The sequence below is a fragment of the Dermochelys coriacea genome, chromosome 6 (assembly GCF_009764565.3).
Source record: "Dermochelys coriacea isolate rDerCor1 chromosome 6, rDerCor1.pri.v4, whole genome shotgun sequence".
NCBI classification, from domain to species: domain Eukaryota; kingdom Metazoa; phylum Chordata; order Testudines; family Dermochelyidae; genus Dermochelys; species Dermochelys coriacea.
In genome coordinates, this window is record NC_050073.1 from 66,038,092 (window position 1) to 66,063,514 (window position 25,423).

At 43.8% G+C, this 25,423-nt stretch overlaps 1 protein-coding gene across 12 annotated transcripts in view; it reads left to right on the forward strand.

The window, feature by feature from the left end:
• RPAP1 (RNA polymerase II associated protein 1) overlaps positions 1-24,153 on the forward strand; it is a 53,256-nt gene extending 29,103 nt beyond the window's left edge. For 6 of the 12 annotated variants that reach the window (XM_038404656.2, XM_038404650.2, XM_038404655.2 and 3 more), the window contains 14 exons: positions 285-470; positions 4,132-4,266; positions 4,463-4,642; positions 6,955-7,112; positions 8,096-8,272; positions 11,512-11,713; positions 14,337-14,446; positions 15,279-15,474; positions 16,680-16,829; positions 17,339-17,481; positions 19,428-20,232; positions 22,148-22,324; positions 22,731-22,787; positions 23,645-24,153. In XM_038404656.2, the coding sequence (XP_038260584.1) occupies positions 285-470; positions 4,132-4,266; positions 4,463-4,642; positions 6,955-7,112; positions 8,096-8,272; positions 11,512-11,713; positions 14,337-14,446; positions 15,279-15,474; positions 16,680-16,829; positions 17,339-17,481; positions 19,428-20,232; positions 22,148-22,324; positions 22,731-22,787; positions 23,645-23,803 (2,835 nt within the window). In that variant the 3' untranslated portion in view covers positions 23,804-24,153. Of the gene's footprint in view, positions 1-284; positions 471-4,131; positions 4,267-4,462; positions 4,643-6,954; positions 7,113-8,095; positions 8,273-11,511; positions 11,714-14,336; positions 14,447-15,278; positions 15,475-16,679; positions 16,830-17,338; positions 17,482-18,158; positions 19,322-19,427; positions 20,233-22,147; positions 22,325-22,730; positions 22,788-23,644 lie in introns of those variants that run through there. The other 6 variants (XM_038404653.2, XM_043515682.1, XM_043515684.1 and 3 more) reach the window with 4 other exon arrangements.
• Positions 24,154-25,423: the final 1,270 nt, after the last annotated feature.

Genomic DNA, 25,423 nt, shown 5'->3' on the forward strand with positions numbered 1-25,423 from the left:
ATAGAACCCAAGAATCTCATCTTCCAGGTAACCACTGGATAAACAGTTACTACCCGTCCTGCATATCTGTTTAGAATGCTTTTGTCTCAGTGGAATTTGGACCAGTCTGAGGTTGGCATCCTCCCCAGATCCTTTTAGCTTAGACTTGGGCTTTGTGAATACACCATGGTTTCTTGTTCCCATTTTGCGCTGCACTGGCTTGTATTCAAAAGCATTTTTAAAATGCTTCCCTTTCCACCCTCCCTTTGCTATAATTTATGTATGTGCTTTTCTTTCCCTCACAGGAGTATCTTGACCAGACTTTCTCATGGTACCAGGGGATGGCTGTGTTCCCCTTCACCCCCAACAGTGAAGAGGAGGAGGAGGAGGAAGAAGAGGAAGAATTGACTCTAATGGAAAAGACACCAGGGAAAAAATCAAAGGATGAAAACAAGCCAGATCCAGATGTGGCCCGGTATGATGTCATAAAGGTAAACCCATAGCTGTATCTGGAATCTCGCCAGCAAAACCATATCTGCATGAAGGCTGTATGTGCTGTTAAAGCTAGCTAGATGGACCTGTACATTGAAATTTGATTTCTGGAACATTGGTGACCTTGATGTCACCATCATTTATGGGATGTCACTTAAGTGAGACCACCTAATAATTCATCCACCTCCCTCTTATATTTGCATCTTGCAATTAAACCCTTATAACTTTAATGTGAATTCTCCATGCACTTCTCTTCATCCCTGTCCCACTGATATGAGACCTAGAAACACAGTCATTTTTGTTATTTCAGAACCAACCTTCTAGGTAATGATAGTATGGCCACCATTACTCACTGTGGTATATAAATCCTCAGTTATAGCATTTTGATCCACATGCTTAAGGCTGTCATCATGTTACTCCGTTTCCCCGGGATACTCCAGCTGAATAGCTCAGGGGTAGCTAGATCTCTGTTCTACTCAGAGATACTGGCAGTGTGTTTAAAGGAGTAGTAATGGAGACCTGAATCAAAGCAGAGGAGAAGTCAGCTTGTGGTGCTGCATGAAAAGTTTGTCATTCTCAGATCAGTATAACTGCCAAATCCTGCTGATATGATTGTTGTCCTCAAGTAGTGTTATGACTAATCTGAACTAACATGAATTTTTGTGAATTAATGAACAGATGCTCACAAGATGTTAGCTACAACCTTAATCCAAAAATGAACCCAGCAGAAACAGGCTGGTGACATTAGAGGAAATGCTGTTTGCGATCCAACAGTTACTAAATAATAAAGTACCCGGTCTTAACAATATTTCATCAAAACTGCTCAAGAGTGGAGTTCCAGCTTTTAGTTGTCTTAAAAGTTTGGGAAACCAGTCACATTCCAGAAGATTGGAAAAGGGGCTGTTTCAGCTCTTTTTTAAAAAAAGGACAGCAATCAGCTTGTACAAAATGAGAGACAATCAGTGTGGTTTCCATACTGGTCAATCCCTGCTATATATACTTGGTGGAATGTTATTGAAAAACGACTAGAGTGACAAGAGGAAGTTCAGATTGTGTTTATAGATTCTGCGGCCACTCTTGACTCGGTGCATCCATCAGCACTGAGGGTACTGCTATGCTAGTATAGGATGCCTCAGGATATCGTGTGCCTAGTGGTGGAGTTGTACCACAGTATGTTTAGATGTATGAGAGTCAACAGTTTTTTATTAGTTTGATTTTTCGGTAGAATAAGGAGTGTGCCAGGTGTGCATTCGCTCCCCAACATTATTTACTGTTCTAATAGACTGTCTGATGACAAAGCAGCAGGTTGAGGCCAAAGTAGGAGGTCTGAAATTTTAAAGATTCATCTTTAGAAGATCTCGTATGTGGATGATGATGCCTTACTTGGAGAGAGTACTGACCGGCTACAGTTAATGCTGGAAGAACTGCGAAAAACTGCAGAATCTATGGATTTAAGACCAATGGTGATAAAACCAAAGCTATGCATGCCTCCTATAAAACAGAAGTGAATGACCTGCCGACACTGCATGTAGAAGGCCATGACATTGAATGGTTGAATTATTTTATCTATCCAGGTAGCTGGGTGACAGCAGAAGGTTCTATAACCAAAGAAGTCGTACGTTTGATCAGTCTTGTGTCAGTGGCATTTTAGCATCTTCAGAGGTCTGTTTGGCTGGATGTATGTCTTTGTGACAACTAAGATGGGAGTGTTCAACATGATACTGATGAGCAGAAACATGGCTGTTAAAAACAGCTGAGGAGAGAAACCAAAACTGTTTTCAATGCCAAAAATTATGGCAGCAGCTTAAAATCCGTTGATTTGATTTTTTGTAACCAACTAGGAGATACTTAGACAATCCCAGCAAGTTGCAGGCTTGCACTAGTTGGGAACAAGATGACTACAGTGGTAGGGTCATGTCCAACGTGCATAAGAAGGGGTATGCTTTTACAGAACATTTATAGAGTGCGGTTGCAAGAAGTAGAGCATAAGGATGACCATGAATGAAGTTGGAAGGTGCAGTTTTGAGGGATTTAAGAAGCCTATATCCTCCCATACTGACTCTTATCAAAGGAAGAAGATTTGCAAGGGACCTTTCAAGATACAAGTCCACGGCTATGTCATAGCCATATGAATCTTCTGCTTCTTTGAAATTCAGTTCCCTCTATTTTTATTGCAAGTGCATTTTATATTAAATGCCAGAACAGATCACCAAGATGTTACCATAAAACATGAGTAGTAAATCCACATGTTTTTGAAAATGCCTGCTTTCCAGGTCCAAAAATGAATGTCACTTGACTTTCAGATTCTGTTCCTGCCTTTGACACTGACTGATCTCCCACTGTTTAACCGTAAAAAAGTCACCTAATCTTTCTGGGATTAACTGTTGTCATAAAAATAAAGGGAAGGATAACCACCTTTCTGTATATAGTGCTATAAAATCCCTCCTGGCCAGAGGCAAAACCCTTTCACCTGTAAAGGGTTAAGAAGCTAAGATAACCTTGCTGGCCCCTGACCAAAAATGACCAATGAGGAGACAAGATACTTTCAAATCGGGAGGGGCGGGAAACAAAGGGTTCGTCTGTCTGGGTGATGCTTTTGCTGGGAACAGATCAGGAATGCAGTCTCAGAACTTCTGTTAGTAAGTAATCTAGCTAGAAATGTGTTAGATTTCCTTTTGTTTAATGGCTGGTAAAATAAGCTGTGCTGGATGGAATGTATATTCCTGTTTTTGTGTCTTTTTGTAACTTAAGGTTTTGCCTAGAGGGATTCTCTATGTTTTGAATCTGATTACCCTGTAAGGTATTTACCATCCTGATTTTACAGAGGTGATTCTTTTACCTTTTCTTTAATTAAAATTCTTCTTTTAAGAACCTGATTGATTTTTCATTGTTCTTAAGATCCAAGGGTTTGGGTCTGTGTTCACCTGTACAAATTGGTGAGGATTTTTATCAAGCCTTCCCCAGGAAAGAGGGTGTAGGGCTTGGGGGGATATTTTGGGGGAAGATGTCTCCAAATGGGCTCTTTCCCTGTTCTTTGTTTAACATGCTTGGTGGTGGCAGCATACAGTTCAAGGACAAGGCAAAGTTTGTACCTTGGGGAAGTTTTTAACCTAAGCTGGTAAGAATAAGTTTAGGGGGTCTTTCATGCAGGTCCCCACCTCTGTACCCTAGAGTTCAGAGTGGGGAAGGAACCTTGACAACTGTCCATTCACAGTTTCTGGTACTGGACACTGCCAGAGACAGGATACTGAACTAGATGGGGATCAGTGGCCAGTTTCAGCTAAGGTGGGAGAACCCGTACAGGCACATTATTTCATAATTGTCTATTATGGTGGAAATGGTCTTCCTATCCCCTGTCAGTCAGTAGTTGTTTTATGCACTGAAGCATGTGGGTTTGGATCCCTCATGCACTGGTCTGATCCCATATGGAAGTTCGGTTGCTCTTTCTCTCTCTATCCCAACTTATACTTGTTTGTCTTCGCACTGGCAGCTCTTAGTCGAGAGTTCTCCCTTTAAAACAAAGGATGGTTTTCAATCCTGTTCTTATAAATAGACACCTATTTTACAGGGCTTTATTTCCAGTAGCTGTAGCATGAACACTGTTTATAGAGCTAATGTTAAGAACATGATGGGTTTGTTTTTGTTTTCTTTGTCTTGCAGGGGCTTCTGAAGACTCAGTTTCTTCATCGGCTGAGGTACATCCTTGAGGTGTTGCGACCTGTCCCCGCTGTAGTTCTGGACATCCTGGATATTCTCACCCGGGTAGCAAGGCACTCCTCTGAAGCATGCAGTCAGGTACCCACCTGTGCAGATGGTTAGAGAGAAGGGGACAATGGGTGAGGAGGGGAAACGGTGAGGAAGAAGATGGAGAAATGGAGAGGGGATAGGGAGGCTCAGTATTGTTGTGCTACTTGCTCCTGCTGACAGTCAAACTGCCGGAGTTGCTTTCCTGCCCTGAGAGTCAATATCTGTGTTGCTTGCTTTGGTACAGCTCCTGGCCTGTCCTCGGCTGATTGAGACCATCGTTAGAGAGTTTCTCCCTATCCAGTGGGATCCCCGAGTAGCTGAGCCAGGGCACTTGCTCACCAGCCTCCATGGAGTTGCGTGTGCCACCGCCATGAAGTTAATCAGAGTCCTGGCATCTGGGGGGAGGAATGCAACAGCCAGACTGGTAAGCAGTATGATTCAGCATGGCCTTTCTGGTCACAACGGGCAAAAGTGGAAGCCCTGGTTTTAATATGCCTTGGTTTCTAAATAAAGGGAGGGAATTAACTAGAGATGGGTCTGAGCTGCAGAGTTGGACCCAGAGTTTATGTGGAGGGAAGGGTTCTGAGTTGGATCCATTTCTGGAAAGAAGAAAAGCAGCTGGCTTCCAAACACTTAAATATTAGCAGTGTAACTCCCAGCCCCTCCATCTCTGTGTGTCTCAGCTGTATGCTGCCAAATGCATATGTTCTACGTAATTTGATTGTTAAGAGGCATCTCTGAAGGTCAGACAATCCTCTTAGGAGGCCAAGAGTGTGTGTGTGGACATGTGTTGGGAAAGTGCTGGCAGCATCTCTGTAGAGGTGTCCTCTTACAGCTGTTCCACACAAGAAGGTACCAGGTGCTTTCTCACACACCTCCTTGAGTCCATTACTTAATGAAACTATAAAGAGGATGAAGGGGGCTGGATACTCGGCAGGTAATCTGCCTTCAGAAATAGTCGTTCTTCCTTTATGCTATCCCTGCTCATCAAACTGATGACCTCACTTCCAACAACCAATCAGAAAAACAAATGAAGTCAGTTATGCAAGGCAGTGTGTGAAGTCAGCATGGCTGGTAGGTACCTGTCATAATACAGCAGGCACCTCTTGGAGTTTTCAGTTCAGTATTTATAGAGGCTCCTAATAGATTGATATCCAAGAAACTAAATTAAAACCTGAAGGTTTCCAAGAGAGCGAGAGCCCATTATCAAATAAAGCACCTGAACAGACGTGAGACACCCCGTTTTGAAAGAGGAAAACCTATTGAACAACCGCCAAATATCTCAAATTAGGTCATTCTTTTATATTAAGGTTCCATTTATAAATGATTTATAAAGGATTAGTAGGCTTTTAATAAAAGGTTAATCGGTTGTTATAGAATGTTAGAGTCCCACAATGGGTTGCTTATAACATGTTTGTAACATGCTTGTAACATTTATTGATCATTTAGTAATCCCTTATAAATGGAACCTTAATGTAACACAGACTAAACCGATCACTTTGAATGTTACATTGAGCTGTATGATTATAAAGGAGAGTTTAGAATGGGTTGAATTAAAATTAGCATTGTACATGTTAAATGAATAAGAAACTGGCTAACTGATAGGTCTCAAAATGTAATTGTAAACAGGGAATCATCATAGAATGATGTATTTCTAGTGCGGTCCACAGGGATTGGTTGTTGGCCCTATGCTATTTAACATTTTGATCGGTGACCTGGAAAAAAACACAAAATAATCACTGAGAAAATTTGCAGATGACACACAATTGGGGGAGTGGGAAATAATGAAGAGGACAGGCCACTGATACAGAGTGATCAACATCACTGAATGGTAACCTGGGCACAAGCGAACAATATGTGTTTTAATATGGCTAAATGTAAATGTATACATCTAGGAACCAAGATTGGGGGACATCTTTACAGAATGGGGGGACCTATTCTGAGAGGCAGTGACTCTGAAAAAGATTTTGAGATCATGGCGGATAATCAGCTGAATCACAGAATCAGCTCCCAGTGTGACGCTATGGCCAACAGGGATTAATGCAGTCCTTGGATACTTAAACGAGTGAATCGAGTAAGAGCAGAGAGATTATTTTACCTTTATATTTGGCACCAGTGCATCCGCTGCTTGAATACTGTGTCCAGTTTTGGTGCCCACAATTCAAGGAGGATGTTGATGATAAATTAGAGAGGGTACAGAAGGGCCATGAGAATGATCAAAGGATTAGAAAACATGCCTTATAGCGACAGACTGAGGAATTGGATCTGTTTAGCTTAAAGAGGAGATTAATGGGTAATTTGATTACAGTCTGTAAGTATGTAGGTGGGGAACAAATATTTGATAATGGGCTTTTCAATCAAGCAGAGAAAGGTATAACATGGTCCTGTGGCTGGAAGTTGAAGCTAGACAAATTCAGACTTGTAATAAGGCATACATTTTTAACGGTGAGGGTAACTGGAACCATTGGAACAGACAGTCTTGGTAGATTCCCCATCACCAGTAACTTTTAAATCAAGATTGAATGTTTTTTGAAAAAGTCGTTCTCAGAATTATTTTGGGGAAGTTCTATGGCTTGTGTTATAGGGGACATCAGACTAGATGATCATTAGATGATCCCTTCTGGCCTTCGAATCTATGAATGGAGGCTGCAGCTGTATCAGTGCATGAGGCTTTAGTGAGAAGGCCCAAAGAAGACACATATCTTACTTCTTTATTTGTCCGCTTATTCTTTCCAGCTTAATAAATTCGAGCTGAAGAGTCGGCTGAGTCGGTTTATAGCTGAAGATCCCCAGGACGTGCCTCTGCGCAGGGAGGAAGCCATAAGGCTGAGCACTGAGGCTTTCCGGCTGTGGGCTGTGGCTGCTGGCTATGGTCAGTCCTGTGATCTGTACAGGTATGGCCCAAACCTGGAGAAATGGGGACTCAGTGTCTGTGTAATGAAGAGAATGAGCTGCCTGTTCCTGGGCAGGTAATTGCAGGGATCTGTGGAGCCTCCCCAGGGTGCTGTAAAACATACCTTCCATTGATTTCTATGTTGTGACCTCAACTTCTTCTGTCCTTTCATGAGCTCCCTCATTTAAATGAGCATTAGCACCAGCATCGTGCTGCTCCTTCTCCACACAACAAGAAATCCCCACTCTCCCAGCAGTTCACAACTGGATTCAGCTCTTTTTCATATAACATGGGTGGCCTATGCATTCATGACATCCAGGCTCAGTTGCAACACACCTAGGAATGAACCCGACATCTGTAAGAAAGCTCTGAATGGTCCAACAAGCAGCAGCATGCCTGCTAAATGACACAGGCTAAATGTTAGTGGACTGGGTCCAGGCTACAATCTTCTTCTGTTAACTGTGCTATCCTGCAACCATAGATTTGTTTCCCAGAGGAATGCGGTTCGTAGGAGTGGAGGACAGAGCTTTTTCAGTGGCAGGGCTTTGGCTGTCGAGCTCCTTTTCAGAAGAGATTAGGGTGATGGGAAATTTTGCTGTCTTCAGGCCCAGGTGGGAGACTTGTCGCTTCATAATAGTGCTTCCACAACATCCATCCCCCAGTACTCCAAACCTGCTGACTAAGATCAGGACGTTTAGGATTATCTTTAAAAAAAAAAATCTTAATGCCAAGGAGTAGTTGGGAGAGAAACCGAAGAGGATTCCTTAAAGCTGCACGTCTGTACATATGTTACTCTGGGCAGGTGATTGAATGTTAGAGCAGTGAGTGTGGTATAAATACTTTGTTATGCTAGGGCATTGCCCTATCTATCAGGAAGAGCTTTGCACTAATTGAACATTCCCTTTTTGCTGAGCTTGGAATGACATTCTCCTGGTTTTGTTTTTTTACTTGTCCTCCCCACCCCACCCCCGTCACAAACTGCAGGGATCTCTATCCCGTGCTGGTGAAGATTCTCCAGTCCCTGCCCCACTTGCTAAGTGATTGCCAGGAAAACCCCACATTTCCACTTTCCATCCAGCGAGCTACAGCTGTGGTCACCCTGCTGACCCACATGACTCAAACAGCAGGCTGCACGGCAGAGCTGCAGGCCCGGCTTAGCAGGTAGGCCTGTCACTTTCTATCAGCTGTGGTTTTAAAGGAACACTGTCTAGTTCTCTCCAGGGCATTGTCTGCAGTACCCGCACAGAAGCATGAATGTAGAATGGCCTACCCTCCCATTTTATTTAACCTTCACTTTAGATAGGTCATGTTTGGAGCCTAAATTATGTGATAGTGTCCTCTTAACAGTCCTGTTTTCCAGAGGTACCATCAGTGTGATCAACAGTGTGTAATACATAGAAGAAAGCAGGATCCCTGTCCCAAAGATGTTCCTGGGTTTTGTAGAAATTCTGCAAAAGTACACGTGTTTTGAGAGTAGCTGAAGTAGGTTATCTAGTGCATTGGGTGTGAGATAAGGAGGAACAAGACAGTGACTAGAGATGGGAATATACATGGAGATTAGAGTCAGGGTTGACCTATCCTGTACCTGGTACTTCTGTGTAATGAAAGTTGTAGTCAACTGAATTTAAAAAGTGCATTATTGAAGCACTTTCCCAGGAACACTAGTTTCTCCCATTGAGGACTTGGCTATTGTCCTCCCAACACTCCACTGGTGAGAGTGCTGCTCATGCATCCTGAAGGTCACCTGTGCAGGAGTGGTTAAAAGATAAGAAACAAAGGGTAGGAATAAATGGTCAATTTTCACAATGGAGAGAGGTAAATAGTGGTGTCCCCCAGGGGTTTGTACTGGACCAGTCCTATTCAACGTATTCATAAATGATCTGGAAAAAAGGGGTAAACAGTGAGGTGGCAAAATTTGCAGATGATACAAAATTACTCAAGATAGTTAAATCTCAGGCAGACTGCGAAGAGCTACAAAAGGATCTCTCAAAACTGGGTGACTGGCCAACAAAATGGCAGATGAAATTCAATGTTAATAAATGCAAAGTAATGCACATTGGAAAACATAATCCCAACTATACATATAAAATGATGGGGTCTAAATTAGCTATTATCACTTAAGAAAAAGATCTTGGAGTCATTGTAGATTGTTCTGTGAAAACATCCACTCAATGTGTAGCAGCAGTCAAAAAAGCTAACAGAATGTTGGGAATCATTAAGAAAGAGATAGATAATAAGGCAGAAAATATCACATTTCCTCTATATAAATCCATGGTACGCCAACATCTTGAATACTGTGTGCAGGTGTGGTCGCTCCATCCAAAAAAGATGTATTGGAATCGGAAAAGGTTCAGAAAAAGGTAACAAAAATGATTAGGGGTATGGATTGGCTTCCGTATGAGGAGAGATTAATAAGACTGGGACTTTTCACCTTGGAAAAGAGACAACTAAGCGGGGAATATGATAGAGGTCTATAAAATCATGACTGGTGTGGAGAAAGTAAATAAGGAAGTGTTATTTACTCCTTCTCATAACACAAGAACTAGGGGGCACCAAATGAAATTAATAGGCAGCAGGTTTAAAACAAGTAAAAGGAAGTATTTCTTCACACAACACATAGTCAACCTCTGGAACTCTTTGCTAGAGGATGTTGTGAAGGCCAAGACTATAACAGAGTTCAAAAAAGAACTAGATAAATTCATGGAGGATAGGTCCATCAATGGCTATTAGCCAGGATGGTCAGGGATGGTGTCCCCTAGCCTCTGTTTGCCAGAAGCTGGGAATGGGTGACATGGGCTGGATCACTTGATGATTATCTGTTTTGTTCATTCCCTCTGGGGCACCTGGCATTGGCCACTGTGGGAAGACAGGATACTGGGCTAGATGGACCTTTGGTCTGACCCAGTATGGCTGTTACGTTCTTAAGTGAATTCCCATGGTGGTGCTGGTCAGCTGTAGTTTAAAAAGTAACACCTGAGGACTGGTGAGGGGAAATGGGCATCATTAATAAAGCAGCCTTTGGTCCTCCATAAAATGCCACTCAAATAAATCTATTCCATAGTGGTTTTATTTTTAATGAAAAGCAAGTTTTTATGCCTCTTTTGGATACCCTTTGATTGCTCCCTGTAAGGGTTGGAGATTCAGCTGCAACAGCTTGCATTAGTGTATGTGAGAACCAGGCACTTGATGAGCAGTAACAAAGTGAAACTGACCTGCTTCATTTCATTGTCCAAACCAGTGGTTCTCAACCTATTTATCATTGTGGGCTGCATCCAATACTACTTCTATGGCCCTGAGGATGTCACATGGGCCACAGCTCTTTGCTGATTGGGCCACAAGCAGCTCGTGAGAAGCAGGTTGAGAATCGCTGGTCCAGACTGAGTGAGGTGCAGAAAGTGAATGGTGGAAAGCAAATTAGATTTTAGAAATTCCTTCACCTTTCAGAATTTCTGAGTGACAAAGATATGTGAGAAAAAGATATATGAATTTTAACTTGACAATGACATGAGTATTCTTGTTTGCAAATTCCATAGGTATAAAACACCTCACCTCAAGACCATATCAAAATTCCTCAGGGGGAATAAGCTAAACCTTTTACTACATTCCTCGCTGCTGCTACTCATCTCCCTCCTGCCCAGCCCAGTTTTTTGCAATGAGGATTGTTACATGAGCTAGCAATGCATTCTGCCATTCTTCTGTGTGTATTCGCCACAGCTCTCCCTTATTTTTATTGAATATCAGACTATTACTATCTGTCTCCTCCCCCTTATTTCTATGAGGATAAGTGGGCGTAAATAGCTAAATCTCATAGTGGGGAAAAAAATTAATAATGGGTTCCCCCAGGGAATCAATATTGAGTCCAGCGTCTTAATATTTATTACTGCTGTAGAGGAGGAGTAGACAGCGAAGCAGTAGAATTTCCTGAAGATGGTTGGTTGGAAAAGAGCAAGGAGCTCTCCAGGGTGAGCTACCCAAATTGAGTGACTGATTGAGTCAGCATAGCAGATAAATTTAAAGTAGATAAGTAGAAGGGAATGCAGGTAGGGGCAGTAGGATCAGGTGAAAATATTAACACATACTGGTACGTTCTGAATTAGCTGGAGCCCCTTAAGAGAGATCTGAAGTTATTACAGATCATTCCACGAAGGCATCTGCTCAAGGTGCACCAGCAGTTAAAAAGCTGCTAGTAAAGGGAGAGATGCACATAATGTTGGCACTGTGTACGTCCATGAGGCAGATTGGGCAGGTTTGTGGTGGCTCTGAGCTGGTACCTTGCCCTAGTGTCTGCCAGTCTTTAAGACTGCACATAGCTGGAAAGTATTTTTAGCTGTGATGATTCATGGATAAGATTCTTGTTGAGAAATTCCCCTTTGCCATATCATCCTTCTGTTACGTTGCAGCAGCAGTCCAGGGGATGGAGAGCAGATTCCTCCTCCACCAGTCACCTGGAATCAGGTGTCAGGCCTGAGACCCTTCCTGGAGACCAGTCTGAGGAGGTCTGTCCAGGAGATATCCCGGCTGGAAACCTGGCAAGCTCTCCAGCCTCTTACAACAACATACATCATCTACTTGGGGGTTTACTACAGCGTTTGCAGCCAACAGGTAAGGCCTGTTAAAGAACCAGGACATCCTTCCATGTCACCTCCCTGTGTGTTTTCTTCCTAACTCCTGAATTCCAAGCAAGGCTTGAAACAAGAGCAAGTTAGAAGGAAATGTAGCTGACAGCATGTTGAGGACTATACATTGATCGCCAGTCCTTAAATCCAGGCTGGACGGCCTTTAAACTGCAGGCGACCATTGGCTGAACTGCCAATGTCCTTCACGTTCAGCAGTGCCCACAATCCTGTTTTCCCTGTGACTGAGTGTCATCCCATCATATTTGGAGTATAGGAACAATGAAGATGAGTGTATTTGCTGCCCAAAGGGCATTTGAGGTAAAGTTCTGTAATGACAAGGAGAGGAACCCAATAACTGGCATGGTACATGACCATCTTTAAAGTGAATTTTCTGAAATGTGTCAAGCCTCAAAATACATCAGCCTGACATCTTACATTTATTCACAGAAAAAGTATCAGACAGGCAGCCACAGTGTAAGCATCCTGTGCTCTGCCCCACCAAAAGGCCTCAACCCTGACGTGGAAGAAATATCTCTTAAGAATGTGAGATAATTTGATATCTCTGGCCAGTCAGTCTTTGCTGCCCTCTCTGAAAGTGCCCAAAACATGTGTACTGTAGTGCCAGTTCAAGTGGTGTGGAGACTTGTCTGCTAGGAAGTGGATGGAGACCTCCAGCTCACTTCAAATAGGCCACCAAATAGCCAAAAGAGGCTAATGACTGTCATTCGCTACAAACTTGGGGGTGGATTTGAACTGGTGGCATTAGTGTTTGACGTCTCTAACACTCATTGCCAGACATTTATGCCATCCAGTCCTCCTGGGATATTTAGAAATCATTTATTTTTTTTTTAGAATCTTGAATTCTAATTCTAGAATTTTTTTTCCCTTTAAGAATAAAGAAAATTGTGTGTAAGACCCTGCCAGTACAAAGATTACTTATCCCCAATAATGTTCTTGTGGTTAGATGACATGAAAAAATATGCAAAACATTAATTGGCTGGTATGAAAATCTGTCTCTGTTGTTGTCACAGTTCACAGCAATTGCACCTTTACTTTCCCCCTCTGTGGTGTAGCAAGGGCACCTCTTCTGGCTCCCCAGACATTGCCTCTCTTGGAGGGAGACATGTTTCTTTCTCCCTTCTGACCAGGGTATTTCCAGACTGCGCAGTCCCCTGACTATACTATGATATCCCCCACAAAAGACAGGCTGCCTATGCAGACTTCTTTTGTCTTCTCTTTAGAGACAGTAGACACTGTAATTGCCAGTTATCAGTTACCACACAGATCTTTATAAGCAAGCACATTTTACTCTTAAGGTAAAAGCATTACAGAGAAAACATACAGAAAACAATAAAAGAACCTATAGGCACGCTAATAAGCTTACCGGAGATTACTCCAACAACAGGGCCTCTGACAGATCAGCAGAGCTTCAAAACCCTGCACAGGAGTTTTCCTGTAGCTTCAGGTTCGTAAGGCTCTTTGCTCAGAAGAAGAACCCTCATGACTCTGAGAGTTACTCGGTTATCTGGTTTGGGCCTTTGAAGAGACCATGAATAGGTAATCAGATAAACAATGGTTTTCTGCTCATGTTGCAGCTTCAAAAGGATGGATTTTGAGATGGGTCATTTGCATTCTCCTGACCCCAAGTGTTTTCTAGGCAATCCACTTCATGCATATTGTCCCCAAAAGTCCTTTGAAGTCCCCAGTACTTCCCAGAAATTGCATGAATCCTGTGTTCCTCCATAAGAAGTTCTATATAGTCCACAATAGTACAGAAATATTTGCATTTTTAATATAATGGACTCTTCAAATACTTAAATCCATAAGGTTTGTCTGGGATATTGCGGGATATTGTCATATCTGTCACAGTAACAATCATACAGGGGTGACTATCATGGTTTCCTTATGCCGTGCCCATTAGAAGGCGCAGAACTGAGGTGTGCATCTCCACTTCACTGAATAATCAGCTGAGTCTCTTTGTGGAGAGGGATTTAGTTTGTTCTTTGTGGGGTGACTGCATTCTGGTGAGGTGAAGGAGATGTAAAATTCTCTGCAATGCTTCTTTCATCTCAAGTGTTCTTTATTGAGGGCAGGAGAAATGGAAAGGTCCCCTAAAGGCCCTGCGTTGGGAGTGTAAAATGCTATCATGTGCATTTCTCATCTAGGATGATGTTTGGCCTTACTGGGAACTATTCAGTCTCTGAGGCTAAACTGATCTCCCTGTGTGCTGCTGATTCTCTTGAAGTCTTTGATAATACTGCACTAAACTACCCACCTTTAAATAACAGGGCAGTTACATTAGCTCTTGTATTGTAATTGTAGTCCTTCAGTCCTGGAACAGACAACGTAGTTTTGTATAAGTGTGTTTAATGGAAAGGTTAGCACATTGGGGTCTCTCATTGGTGTAGTGGGAGGCTTATCTACCTGTAGCAACTTACTGTAATCCATGGTATTATCGCTAAGCAAAAATTTGTGTGTATAGGGCAAAGAGCTATTTTAAACAAAAAGGGGGGGAGGGAGATAAATCTAGCTGTCTCTTCCCCAAGAATAGTTCGTTCACTTCATTTGAATGTCTTCAGACATGCCCTTTTTTTCAATGATTTCTGCAGCCATCACTAAATCCAATTGATTGCCTGGAGGAAGTGGAGCGTTTGACATCTGAGGTGCTGCTGCCTCTCCTCAGCCAGCCTGCCATGCACAGCATGTGGGATTTGCTCAGGTAAAACCACTCCAAGCCAGACTGCAGCTGCAGCTTGAGAAGTCAGGTGCAGTCCCATTTCTGACCTGTTTGAGCAGGGAGAGGTACAGTTGTGTGACTGAGAACATTTCTTATAAAAATAAAGAAACCTAACATGTGCCTTGAATATGTGAAAAGTGTAGTTTTAAGAGCATTAAAAAGTCCTACTCTGCTGAAAGTGCAGGGCTTAGCAATTCTATGTCATGAGTGTGCCCTTGTGATCTATTAGTTTGGAAGGTGGGTGATGTGCAAACAGCCTTCTTAAACAAAATTCTACAGATGAAGATTTATTTTAAAGGGACAAGAGAATGCTGAAGCGCTCACTTCCCACACACCAGAGATGTGTGAGGAGGCACTAAGAAAAATCCAGCATGTTTTCCAATTCCTGTTTTCTAGGTAGGGCTGGCTTCCTCAGTCTTTGTGGTAGGATTTTCTTTGACAATCAGGGTCACGCTTACCTATGGAAAAATGTTAATCTGTTTGGGTATCTATGACCCAGTAGTTCTGAATGTACAACATCAGAGATCGGGTTTTGTGCTCTGTGTTCCAGGACTCTCTGAAGAGTTCAGCAAAAGATTGGAATCCATTAGAACCAACATGTTACATTACATGGTATTGAAGTACTGCCTAACAGCTCCAGTTAGGGCCCCATATTGCTAGGTATTGTACACGCATGCCATCCCTGGGATATTCCATTTGGCTACAGTTTATTGTTTGGGTGTTTCTGAGATGTGGATTCTATCTGCAACTTATTACCAAAGCTCTCAGTGAAATGAGTGCCCATGATCTGATCTGCATGTCTCTCTTCACACAGGCCATGCTCTGCTCTATGCAATCCCCTGTCCTGTTCCCCAGCACCAGAGTTTCTCCCCAGCATTGTATCTTTGAGTTGCACTGGAAGGAAACCCCTGATGAGTTTAGTTGGTTCCAAGTCACCCTTCCCCTTCCTCACTGCCCTCCTCTTCCTCATCAACAACGTCACCCATATCCACAAAGGGCTGGTCAGCAAGGTGAGTGTTGGCTTCTGGCTATGAATGCTGCATGAGTGAGCCCAGCAAGGGGATAGGAACTGCACACATGATTCAAGGGTAATAGTGTCGGGTAACTTATGCTGAACAATAGTTTCGTTTTGCTGAAGAGAAAACAAAGTAGCGAGTGGCAAGGAGTCTCTTCTCTATTCAGATCCTGTGAGACGACACCTCAAATACCGTGTTCAGTCGTGGGATTCTTGGTACCCGAGGGGCTTAGAGATACTGGAAATAACTCAGCGAAAAAATGATCAAAGTGCTCAAAGGATTGATTTATAGGAAAAGATCAGAACAGATAAATATTTAGAGTTCAGCTAAGTGATGGCTAAGGTGTGGGATATACCTGAACATTTGAAAAATCTAAACACCATGGAGTAGGGTTAGAGAATAATTGTTTTAGGTTGTCAAAGGAGATAAAACTGGAGTAACGGGAAGAAATTAAACAAAGAGATGCTAAGGATGGGTATCGAGAAAACCTTTCTGCCAGCTAAGCGACTACATTATGGAATAATCTCCTTAAAGAAGCAGAAGTTCATGGCCAGAGACATCTAAAAGTAGACTAAAGCACTGGAGAATATATTGTGTTGAGATTTACTCTGTATTAGCTCCCTGTGAATGAACTATGTGACCTAATAGGTTTCTTCTGACTCTGATTTCTGTGAATGAAAAGACAGTGGCAGTGAGTAAATTCAAATGCATATAAGCAGGTGATGACAGAAACCCCCCAAACCATACTCTGTACTTTGCTGGAGAGAAAATGACTGATACAGGCCCTCCTCAAATCTGCTTTCTGGTCTTCTGCTAAAGTGACTTGGACCTGGGCAGCTGCATCCTCCTCATATAGCAGAAGCCACGTAAACCATTGTGCTGATTTTCCACATGTGCTGCCTTTTGAAGTACTGTGGGATCTGGTACAGATGATTCTGGTGTTCACACAAGGAGGCCTGGTTATGATTGGATATATGCAAGGTAAAGAAGTCAAAAGACTGGGAATCTCTGAAGTAGAGCCTCTCACTGCAGTGGAGAGGAGGGAGGTTTCATCAGGTCATCTGAGTGCATATGAATACTCTCGTCTGAAGAAGCCTACTGCTGTTCTTTGTGGGGGATGAGGTGACAGATACGGGAGAGGATTCTCTCCCTGAGTGGGTTGTTGTTAATGGTATTTGCCTCCATTTCTGGTTCTGCAGTACACCTCTGTGCTAGACTTCAAAGGTCTGAAGGACTACCTGCTCCAGAGTTGGCCCACCAGACCTCCCTCCATAACCCCTTCATCTGCCTGGATCCTGCGGCATGAATACCATCTGCAGTACTTTGTGCTAGCATTGGCTCAGAAAATGGTAACCCCCTAGCACCCCAATCATTCTTACCCCAACAGCTAGCCTCAGCCTTGGCTCCTTTACCAGCTGACATACCAGGAAGGCAACTGATTCTTGAATCAGCTGGTCTTTGTTTTGCCTCCGACTGCCCAACTCACCTACTACCAAAACTATCATAATTTTACTGTTACTTATACAGAGCCTTCGATCCCAAATCACTTTGCAGGCTGTAACTACAGGAATCCTTTCACCCACTATTGAAAGACAGCTGCCTCTGGACTTGAACACAGAGGCTGTTTTATTAATGTACAGAAACATTATGTACCTAAAGTACCATAATGTACCTACAGATTTAGGACAAAAAAGGAAGGAAAACTATCTCCATGTGAAAACTGGCTGTTTCCGTGCTCTGACTCAACATCTAATACCCCTCTGGTCCACTGATGCCCCCAGGCCAGCTAACTGCCCCTCTGACTCATTGTAGTTGCCTCCTTGAGTTCTCATCTGTTGGGTTTTTGTTTCCTGTGCAGGCAGGCACTTGTCCGGATTACGCCCAGCATGCCTCGCTTCATCACTGTGTTGCCATGGCATTGTTAAGCCGTCTGTTGCCAGGGAGTGAGCATCTGGCTCATGAGCTCCTTTTGGGTCTTGCCTTTAATCCAGAATTCATTCCGTAAGCTTTGCATTTTTTTCCCTTAAGAACCTCATTCCTTGCCTGTAGTTTGGGATGTGGGAAATCTCTTGGAAAAGAAGGGAAAAAATGGATTTTTTACATTAGATCGTAGTTATGATTTTCAGCCTTTATGAGTGTGACTACACGGCAATTAAAAACCCACAGCCTGTGCCAAGTGACTCTGGCTAAGGGGCTGTTGAATTGCAGTGTATACATTCAGGCTTGGGCTGGCACCCAGCGTTGGTGCTTGGGGCGGCATTTAGAATGGGGGGCAGTCCATGTCCCGCTACGGCAATTCGGTGGCAGCTCTTCCTGCTATGGCGGCTTGCAGCGGTGGCAATTCGGCGGCGACTGCTTGGGGCAGCAAAATTGGTAGAGCCCCTCCTGCTCTAGGTGGGAAGGTCCCAGAGCTTGAGCTACAGCCCAAGCCCAGACCTCTACCCCGTAGTTAAATAGCCCCTTAGCCTGAGCCCCAGGAGCCCGAGTCAGCTGGCAGGGAGCAGCCACAGGTGTCTAACTGCAGTGTAGACATGTATGGCCTGAGTGAAAACAGACACCATAGTGCATTCCCCTGCAAAATGACCTCCTGGTGAAGGCTGGAGGCATGACCTTCAGGTTTCTCTCCAGCACACTGGTAATGAGAGAGACATGATGGTTTGCTTTCCCCCTTCTGTTAGTGGCAGGTGTCCTTCCATCCCCGTCTAGTGGTCTCACTTTCCTGACAGCAACGAGGTACCAATGCTGAGTCAAGATTTGGTAAGATCTGTGAAGCAGATGGAAATCTTGCCCACTACTGTTCTCTGCCCCCCGTTGGAAGACCTCTCTAAATCTCCCTTTCATCATTAATGTTTAGCTACCTGCACAATTTGCTCCAGTATGGTAAAGCTCCAGTATGGTTTAAGAGGTAACCACAGATATTTCTACCTCAAACTAGTGGAGACTGAGCATTATAGATGTGAGGCTTTCAGTGTTTGGCAATGGGGATAGTTGGGTCTTGTATTGCTTCCGAGTGTCTCCTTGTAGCTTGCCATGGAGCAATGATGCATCCCTGGAAGAGGCTGGAGGAACCCACCATAAAAATACTTTGGACTTCTCCAGTTCTTTTCGTGTTCAAAGTGCTTTACAAGCACTGTCTAATCCTCCACAACAGCCTTCCCAGTACTCTCCATCTAACGGTTAAGGAAGCTGTAGTTGGAATCAGTGACTGAGCTGAGATTAGATCCTGTTGGGGTTGATTTCTCTGTCCTGTAGTCTAAGCACTAGAGCACATCTCTCTCTCAATCCCTTATCAAAGCCAGCTGCAAAACCAGCAGAGTGAGTATTGCCCTGTCAATGCAAATGGGGTTCCTGCAGTGTGTTTTTTCTCACATCAGTGCCCTGACAGCACTGTGTGGCCAAGCGTGTTATCTACCTACACAGATAACACCTGCTGGCACTTCATCCGGCACTGCGAGTTTCCAAAGATCATTGCTTCCTTTAAGAGTAGCAAGAACACTACCGGTGTGTATGTTTCTTTATGGCAATGGGCTGTGCTCTTGCCTGCTGAGGGCGCGTGATCTTCCTCACAGCAACGACCTGCCAGTGGCATCTGGGATGCTAGAGGTGTCATGTCATGCTAGCTGGGAGCCATAGATGGGTTCAGTGATGCTGGGTACTCCATTGTTCCTGACGTTGGAAAGGAAATATAGAGGCGCACAGTTTGATTTTGTGTGTGCACGGGCAGTACCAGTACTGGTTAAGTACCAGTATTTGGTTTCAGAGTAGCAGCCGTGTTAGTCTGTGTCCGCAAAAAGAACAGGAGTACTTGTGGCATCTTAGAGACTAACAAATTTATTAGAGCATAAGCTTGTAGCCCATGAAAGCTTATGCTGTAATAAATTTGTTAGTCTCTAAGGTGCCACAAGTACTCCTGTACCAATATTTTTATGTTTGTCTTTATTTCACAGAGAAGGGAAAACTGGAGGGCCAGAAGCGGCCGATTTCTCTGATATCCTACATCTGGACACAAGCACAAAGCTGGCACAGCCTGGCTTAGTGGCAGCAGGTTTCCCCAAACCTCGCCGCGGTGTGTTGCTGGGAGAATCATACCAGCATCTCGCTTTCATTCGGGCCTGTTATCTCTCTCTGTTTGTTCACTTGGAGCCTGCTGTTGCCCGTTCCCAGGTAGCCTACCAAGGACGGACTTACCTTGTCCAATCATTGCTGCTTCCTGAAGTCAAAGGGCCCATCCTACCTTCTGACTGGCCATTCTTTCCTCTTATCAGCCTCTACAACAAAGTGTCCAGTGCAGAGACACGGGGGGCTGTACTGAACTCTCTTCCACCTGATCTAGTGAACACCGTGACCCGAAATCTGCAGTGGGTCCTGCTCCTGGAAACATGGCGTGCCAGAGTACTTCAGAACATCTCAGCTGCTGCCAAACTGGCACGGCTTATGTGTGTGTTCCTCACAGGCGGCGACCTGTTCCGGGAAGGATCTGTTCATTGCTACACAGCTGCCCTTCTTGCTCTCTATTGCCAACCCAAGGTCCTGGACTCCCTGGAATTGGATGCTCCTCTGCCTGGCTTGGCATCATTCCATGACCTCTATATAAGTGTCCTGGAGCAGTTTGAAGGAGTCTCCTTCGGTGACCCCCTTTTTGGAGTCTTTGTTCTCCTTCCTTTGCAGAGGCGGTTCAGCGTTCAGCTGCGGCTGGCAGTTTTCGGGGAGCATGTGAGCACCTTGAGAGCCCTGGGAGTACCACTCAAACAGGTAATCTCTAGGTACACTACTTGGCAGTCACTTTATTCCCCAAACTGGGATATTGTCACCATCATTATTCTTCCCTTTCTGCAGTGGGCATTGTAGCTGTCTCTTTCCTGTGTGGCAGTTATACTTTCTTGTTGGCAAGTTCTTTATTCCTGCTGAAGAAATCCAATATGTCGAACATAAAATGTCACACGGACTGAAGGTGATATTCCTTCAGTTCAGGGCTATTGTAGCAGTTGCCGGTAGTGCCTGCTGTAGTCAAGGTCCTCGGTACTCTCTGCCAAACTGAACCTAAGCTCAAGGTGGGAGGAGAGGGTGGAGGGTCAGTTCCTGGATTCTGTGGTACTCTGTTGCTGGAAATTCTGCAGCAGCTTCAGTTAAATAACCAAATCAGAGGTGTTTACTGAATTCAGTGGGAAATTGAATAATACATCCTGCATAGACGGTTGTATTAATTAATACAGTACAAGCTGTATTAATTTCAGTGTATTTTACACTCTCCCCATATCTTTGGTATATTATATGCTAAAGATTTTTCTATTGACAACTCCGCTTCTATGATTAAGTTTATTGAGGGCCACTGGAGGTTCTAGCCACTAGGTAAGGATTGTTTTGGGGCTTACAGCAATGGGGAGGAGCTGGAAAGGTGTTAGGATTGTGGGCTGAGCACACTCGCTGGTACTTTTAATAAAATGATTAGGAGTGTAATAGCAACATGTTGGCATTTAAGTTGTCATCCATTTTAAATAGAGGCTTTAATTCTGGAGCACAATGCTATGGTCTGGTGTGGATTCCACAGCCACAAAACCATAGAATACAGGGGCTTCTGACTAGCGAAGGTTGCAGAAAAATTTCAATTTTGATCCCTCATTTTCACACTCTCATACATACTCTGGAACACTAAATATTTAGGTTGATATTTTCCATGCTTTGTCACTGCTCAAAAATAAATTTTGTTTTGGAACGTTTGAACAAAATCCCTCCTTTTTTTAAGTTATAGGAGATTGGTGGAAAAAATACTCTAAACAAGGGGAAAAATTCCAGTTACACTGTTGCTACAACAAAAACTGAAGTTTGAAACTTGGCACGGACATCCTTTTGTCAGTGAGGACTGTTGCCTTTACTTGATTTGAAAAGTAATTTGAATTGATTTAACAGAGATGATCCTCCTAACACTGCATACTTGAGGAAAATCAGCTGCAAATTATATTTTTGAAAACCCTAGGAAGTTAGGTCAAAAAGCTTTGTTAATGCTTTTTTAAGGTGGACAGTTAAGTCGGGAAATGCAAAGGTGAAGCTTCCAGCGGTCATGTAGGCTCGGCCTCATTGTCTGCTTGCCCCGTCTGGTTAGATGCATATATCAATGTATTAATCTCACTGCCACATTAGCGGGATGCAGTGATACTAGAGTGACTCTCCATAACTTGAATGTGCTTCACCTGCCAACTCCTCACTGTTTCATTCACTACCCACGAGCAGAAAGGTAACCAAAATTTTGTGTCCAATAGAAGGTTCTTCAGTCTAGCAGACAAAGGTATGACATGATCCAGTAGGTAGAACTTGAAGCTAGATGAATTCACCCTGGATATAAGTGGTACATTTTGAACAGGGAAGGTAATTAACCATGGAAACAACTGGAATTGTGCTGGATTCGCCATCCCTGGCAATTTAAAAATCAAGATTGGATGTTTTTCTAAAAGATCCGCTCTAGGAATTATTTTGGGGAAGTTCTATGGCCTGTTTTATACACAAGGTCAGACTAGATGATGACAATGATCCTTTCTCTTCTTGGAGTCTATGACTATTTTGTCCATCAGCAGAGGAGGTATTTGAGGATGCTGCAGAGGAGCTTGTCCTGTCTGTCAGTGACACAAACCCTTCGGGAAGAGTGATAGTGCTTTTTTTGGCTTTGTTGCAGTTTCCTGTGCCACTGGAGCGGTACACCTCTCCTCCCGAGGACAACCTGAACCTCTTGAGACAGTATTTCCGAACGCTGGTCACTGGTGTACTGCGTCATCCCTGGTGCCCTGTTCTTTATGCTGTGGCTGTGGCTCATGTGAACAGTTTCATTTTCTCTCAGGATAGCACCACACAGGTATGTCCTGGATTATCTTGGGGTTCAGCTACAGGGCTAGGAACTGTGCAGTCCATGCTCCTGGTCCCTTGCTCTAAGCACTAGATTGCTCCTCTCCATTATATAGTGCATGAGGCCTGAGAGTTGAAATGCCAAGAGGCAAGAGTAGAGTTTCAGCTGTGGCAATATGAGAGCGACCCTGTTGACCCAACTGCATCCAAAATCTTCCTCACTTGGGGAGGAAGTGGAGGGGTGGGGTTGGGGGTCACAGCTACTGCATATTCAGCTGTTCTGCTCTAGAACCAATTGTTGTCTGATGCAGCATAACACTAGGCAGAGCTCCCTCAGGAGTCCTGTGCCATCTGAAGGAGAAATATGAACACATCAGGCTTTGCTGCGTTGAGCTGAGCATCTGTTTTCCTCCCAGGAGGCTGATACTACTCGGAAAAGCATGCTGCGGAAGACCTGGCTGATGGTGGATGAGGTATGCTCCTCGGCACCCAGCTGTTGTACTCGGAGCAGAATTATACTGGTGTTGAATCATCATCGATTCAGTTTTGGTTATTGGACTCCCCATTTATCCACCGGTGGTAGATTAAATACGAGTCACTGCTGTCTTGAGCAAGTGAAAATTTAGTGACAGTATTTTGGCTTCTGATGCCTAAACCTGAGCTCTGACAGCGCTATACTGGCCTCCCTATAAATGAATGAATGGCATAGATGCCTTTTGGGAGTGAGATGGGTTTCCAGTTCTCTCGTTCCATGAAACTGGCTTGAGCACTAGTGTATCTGGATACCTCGAGATCTGGGGGGAGGTTCCATTCTAGCTCAGCCATGAGCAGGGGGCCAGCATGGATTTTCATGGCCCACTCTCCTCTGCTAACCTTCTGAACTAGACTTAAAAAAAAAAAAAAAGTATAAAATAAGTACACATGTTCTTCCCCCTTCCCAGAAGTCATCTTGTCAAAGAAACCAAACCTCTTCCTTCTCAACCCGACTTGTCATGAAGCACCATGCCAGTTTGTGGTGCTGTATTTTTTATTACACAAATGATAAATATATACATTGTTAGTACCCATTGTCTAAGGTGGGCTCCCTGCGTCTCAGTCAGACCCCTTCTCTGACTGCTGATGAAAGCAAGGACATGGGGTGGGCATAGTGGTTGTATGCAAATGGGGTCACCTCAGGCAAAGGAAGGAGAGAGAGCTAACACCCCACAGATTTTTCTCTTGTGGTGGGTGTGGGGTAGTAGTAACATCTGGGATTCCAGCTGTGGTGAGTGGGTAGAATTTTAGATTCTCACTTGCTCCCACCACACTTAATGGCTGCTTCTTTCTTTAGGTATTGAAAAAGCACCTTCTCTACTACAAAGTGCCCAACCCAGAGAGCCCGATGGGTATCGACCTTTATGAGCAGCTCCCTCCCATTCGACTGAAGTACCTGCAAATGGTGACCAAGAAAGAGCCCAAGGAGAACATGCAGATGTCAGACCCAGAGTGAAGCATCTCAGCGACAGAAGGACTGAGGGCTGGGAAAGGTCATTTTAGACAAGCTGATGAAAATATTTAAATGAATTCCATGGGGTGCAATGTTGCGTGGGCATCCTTGCCATATTGGCAAAGGGAAAGGCAAATAAACCCTTTCAGCACTGTGGCACATCACATGGCTTCTATGGATGTGGATGATCTGTATATAGCCTAAGTATGTCTACTGCTGGAACATCCTTTTGGATTCTCTCTGCTGCTGCTTGGGACTGGAGAGTGCGACAGAAACATGCCTGTGTAATGGAATGTGAGTGCAGACTGATTTAATAAATTAAATGAAGTGAAATAAAGTTCAGTCCTTTCTGATGGAAGTCTGATTTTCTTAATGTGATTTCCATGGCCATCCCCACTTTCTGAATTCTAGCCTCTCACTCGCTTTTCTGGATCCTGAGCTTTGCTGGGGTTTTTTTTTATACACTGGCAATGTGAGGGAAGGAAGAAGCTGGTTCTGTGGAAGTGTGCTTTTCTCCAGCAGTCTCTCTCAGAAAGTGCTGCATGCACTCAGTAAGCCACCCAGTTGTACTGTGTCAAACCTCTAAGGAAACTATGCTAGAAACCCGGGCTCTGCGCACATCCTTCCATGGTGCTCTCTTGAATGGGCTATGAGACTAGCCTCCCTGTCCTAATCCTGTTATTTTAACCTTAGCTACCGGGGCTAGCAGTGTAGTGACAAAAATAACTGAGCCCACTACCAGGCACAGCACTTACTACCATGAGCAGTCACACTGGAGTCCATGCTTACTGCTCTGAACAATCCACTCCCTTGCAGGCAACTCACTCATTTTGTGTAGGCCACTGATCTGCTGTCAGATGGTAATGACTTTGTAACTTGCTGCCAGCCTGGACTGAATTTGAACTAGTGACCTATAAATGAAAGGTTGTGCACCTCTCCTCCCAGTCCCAACGTCCCCAGATGAGTAAAAATCTCAGAATCTCCTGTAGCAGTTTCCCTCTCTTTTATTTCAAGCAAAGTCTGGGCAGTGCTAGTGTTTCTTTTTTAATACTTTTTCTATTCTTATCTTTTTTCTGTTGTTGTTTCTGATCTGAGGTCTTTCACAGCTGAAAATGAATAGCTTATAAAGCTAGACATGCAAGAAGTAGCCAGTATTGATTTTTTTTCTTTTAAAAATGGTAACTATGATAAAACTTTTACTGAAACCTTTTCCACTTTCTGTGTGTCACCATGACATAAGAGACCCAGCCATACTCTTCCAGGAAAAATATGGAGAAAGACTTAAGGGCTGCTAGTTGCCCATTTGATAATTGAGTTAGCTAATGACATAACATGATCGCACATTCCTTTTCCAACCTCCTTTGCCAAAACCCTTCCAGTCCTTTGTTCTGTGCAAAGTGGAGTTTTGGAATGTTCATAAATTGTAAATAAACATTTATAGTTCTGCAGCTTTTTTGGAACGAAGGGGATGCTCATTCCCTCTCTTTATTTAACCTCTTACGTGGGATTGGGTGGCCCTGTCATGGGCAGATGGTTAATACATTTCGAATACCATACAATATGGGAAACGATGATGGCCACGGAGCAACGCTCTGTGGATTCCTCTTCAAGTCAGAGGTTTGG